The sequence below is a fragment of the Seriola lalandi genome, unplaced genomic scaffold (genome assembly GCF_002814215.2).
Source record: "Seriola lalandi dorsalis isolate HSWRI2012SDOR001 ecotype SW California unplaced genomic scaffold, Sedor1 jcf7180002054570, whole genome shotgun sequence".
Classification (NCBI taxonomy): Eukaryota; Metazoa; Chordata; class Actinopteri; order Carangiformes; family Carangidae; genus Seriola; species Seriola lalandi.
The window spans coordinates 56,514-59,530 of record NW_019525123.1 but is presented as its reverse complement, the minus strand read 5'-3'; the positions used below and the strand labels follow the sequence as shown (position 1 = coordinate 59,530).

At 36.8% G+C, this 3,017-nt stretch overlaps 1 protein-coding gene across 1 annotated transcript; it reads left to right on the top strand.

Annotated features, from left to right (window-relative positions):
- Nucleotides 1-2,139: 2,139 nt before the first annotated feature.
- Nucleotides 2,140-2,904, top strand: LOC111662854 (cystatin-A1-like). The gene is made up of 3 exons (XM_023416844.2): nt 2,140-2,325; nt 2,427-2,528; nt 2,682-2,904. Exons 1-3 carry the CDS (start codon nt 2,254-2,256, stop codon nt 2,802-2,804), a joined length of 297 nt encoding a protein of 98 aa, XP_023272612.1. The 5' UTR covers nt 2,140-2,253; the 3' UTR covers nt 2,805-2,904.
- The last annotated feature ends 113 nt before the right edge of the window (nt 2,905-3,017 follow it).

Below are 3,017 nucleotides of genomic sequence, written 5' to 3'. Positions count from 1 at the left end.
GATGTTGCTTTTTAAAATATAATTGTGATTCATTTTCTTTCTTTCTACATTTCTTTCTTTTTTATTGACAAAATGAGATTAACAGGAGACGGCTGACTGGATGAGCTTTAAATGCTCATTATTTACCAAAAGTAAAGCAACTACACCGGCTACTTTAATATGTAAAACAAAAACAAAACAACAAAAAAAAGCATTTTTATTCAAAATGATCTAATAACCAAATTTAGATTACACAAGCGCTATTAATATACTGTATATTTTATTCATCTTAATGTCTCTACTTTGTAACCCGGCTGACCTCTCACAGGTTTTTGCTTTGGCTCCCTCCAGTGTAAAATACAGAAATGACCCTCCTGCTCTCTTGGCTGCGCTCTTTGCTTTTCACTGTCTTAATGTTAATGCAGCTGCTCTGCACCTTCACATGTTATGGAGGGACACAGTGTTTGTTCCGTACATGTCTTGTGTAATGGGATTACAGGTGTGTTAGGTTACATTGTCAGTGGTTAATTATCCTTTTACAAAACATTTGCTAATGCTTCACAGGAGGAGTACAAAATATAAACACTTAAAAATGTGCTTGTATGTAAGCTAATTTAGTTATTGTTCATGTGCTGCTTAAATGCTAAAAAAAAGGGGGTTTTAATTGAAAGGTTATTGGATTGTAAACATTTTTCCACCATATTAATTTTAAAGAGGCTATTTTAGCTACATCAGAAATTGTACATGACATATTTCTTTAAATACTGAAAAGCAATATGTTCATGTCATAAAATCTATTTGTGAATTTTTTTCAATTTACATAATGTTTCATGTTTGTTCAGCATGTACTGAGTCCAGGTTTCAGTGATTAAGATAATGTTTCTCCTTTGTACACTTACAATCAGAAACGTTTCTTTAATGATCTTGAAATCATGATATTGAATCACCTGTGAAACTCGGTGTCCTTATTTCTTCTGATTAGTCAGCATTATTGCATGTAAAAAAAAATAAATAAAAAAAAGTGTAGCATGCTTCCTACGTAGAAAACTCATATCATATTCAACAGCATACACAGCTACGAATACACCCCAGGAATCTGCACACAAAACAAATGTCAGTGTATTCCAAGTCAAAAGCAATATGATGCAACTTCCCTGACAAAAAAACTCTCACTAATTGTTGAGAAATTCAAAAAGGGAATGTGAAGGAGGAGGAGACGACGATTTCTTGATAAAGGGTGTGGGTGGGCTTTACGTTCCAAAACACTGGGGAGTGAACACAACCTTACAGTTAGGAGTGTCCCTGAAATGCAAGCGTCTGCTGACCGCTGCCAATTCTGGTAAAGCTATTCGCTCACTGTTAAGCAATAAATTATTACTGGCATTATGAAGACTGATCTGCCTCCATCACCAAAGGTCAGCTTTGAGTGAGAAAAAGCAGCCAGTTTTGCAAAGAAAGCCCAGAGTTCATTGTGTCATGTTTAGCATCAAAGCAGCGGCAGCCAGCCTGGCTTATATAATATAACAATTCACCTTCCAGCACCGCTAATTAAAACATATCTCTTTAGTTTAATCCACTGAAGTGTAAAAACACATAAGTTGTGGTATCATGGGGATTAGGTGCCGCACGGCTTGGCAAGGAGCCATAGCTAAGTTGAACAAATTGTCTGCTGTTTTCAGCCAGACAGCTTCATATTTACCATAAAGACATGAGAGCTTATAAACATATTTCCCAAAATGGTGGCCTGTTTCTTTAAACCTGCATTTGATTTTCAAGATACCCTAAATGTAGCCTGCCCGTGATGTTCCTTACACCTAAAATGCTCCATAGAGCGAAGGGGAACTCAAAAGTAAGATGGTAATAACCTGTGGTTTCGTCACTACAAACAACACCTTTCACATATTTGGGATTAGTTGAACATTTGTCAGTATAAAAGCTTCTTGGTCACAGCTTCTTTAAAGATACGCCAGAGGATCAGAATCTGAATTACACAATCTGAGACGTGCAGTTTATGAGAAGTGCCACAGTGTTAGCTGCAATATGTGGAGAAATTCATCAAGGATGAGCAACACTAACCACACTCATATGTGGGCTGTGGTTACACGTATACAACAGCTCCACCCGACATCAGATCCACCTTTCAGTGCGTATCTAAGGGTAGTTACACAGTATAAATATGTCTGATAACCAGCTGGAAATGAACACTTGAGACATTAAAAGCAGACGACTGACTTCTCTGTTAACTTGTTAACTCTGTTAACGGACCTTGAGACGATGACTAACATGCCTGGAGGATTCACTGACCCAATGGATGCCACTGAGGAAATCCAGAAGATTTGTGATCAGGTGAGCTTCAGTCTATTTTCGTTTTTCACAACCTCTCACACGATTCTGAGGTCTGCATTTAACTCTGGATTTACATCAATTTTTATTTCCTTCACACACAGGTGAAGGGCGAAGTACAGAAAAACACAAAGAAGGTTTATGAGGAATTCAGAGCAGTTAAATACACCAGCCAAGTTGTAAATGGAACAAACTACCTGATCAAGGTAATTAATGTTGTGATATTATTTGTTTCAAAGTAAAGAAAGAAAGTCTCAGGTGTACGGATATGGACTAAATTAATTGTGGCATCCAGGTGAACTTTTAAATGGTAGAAGATCCTCAATGTTTCTGTCATTTTTACTCTCTCTTCCCTGCAGGTTCATGTAGGAGGGCACATTTACCTTCACCTGAAAGTTTACCAAAGCCGTCCATATGATGGAGGAGAAGTCGTGCTGACCAGCGTACATGACGACAAAGACGATACCATTGTACATTTGTAATGTGATCACACTGCCTGTTTCAACTGCTGCAGCCTCATAACAACATACTCTGCTCCTTTATCCTTAAAGAATTATACACAATAAAATTCTTGTACAATAATGTTATAGAGTTTCTTTTCTAAAGTGTTAATGCATATGCAGCATAAGATGATACTCAAAAGTTGATAGCAGTATTTTAGAAATAAATAATAAAGAATGTATCAAAAAAAAAAA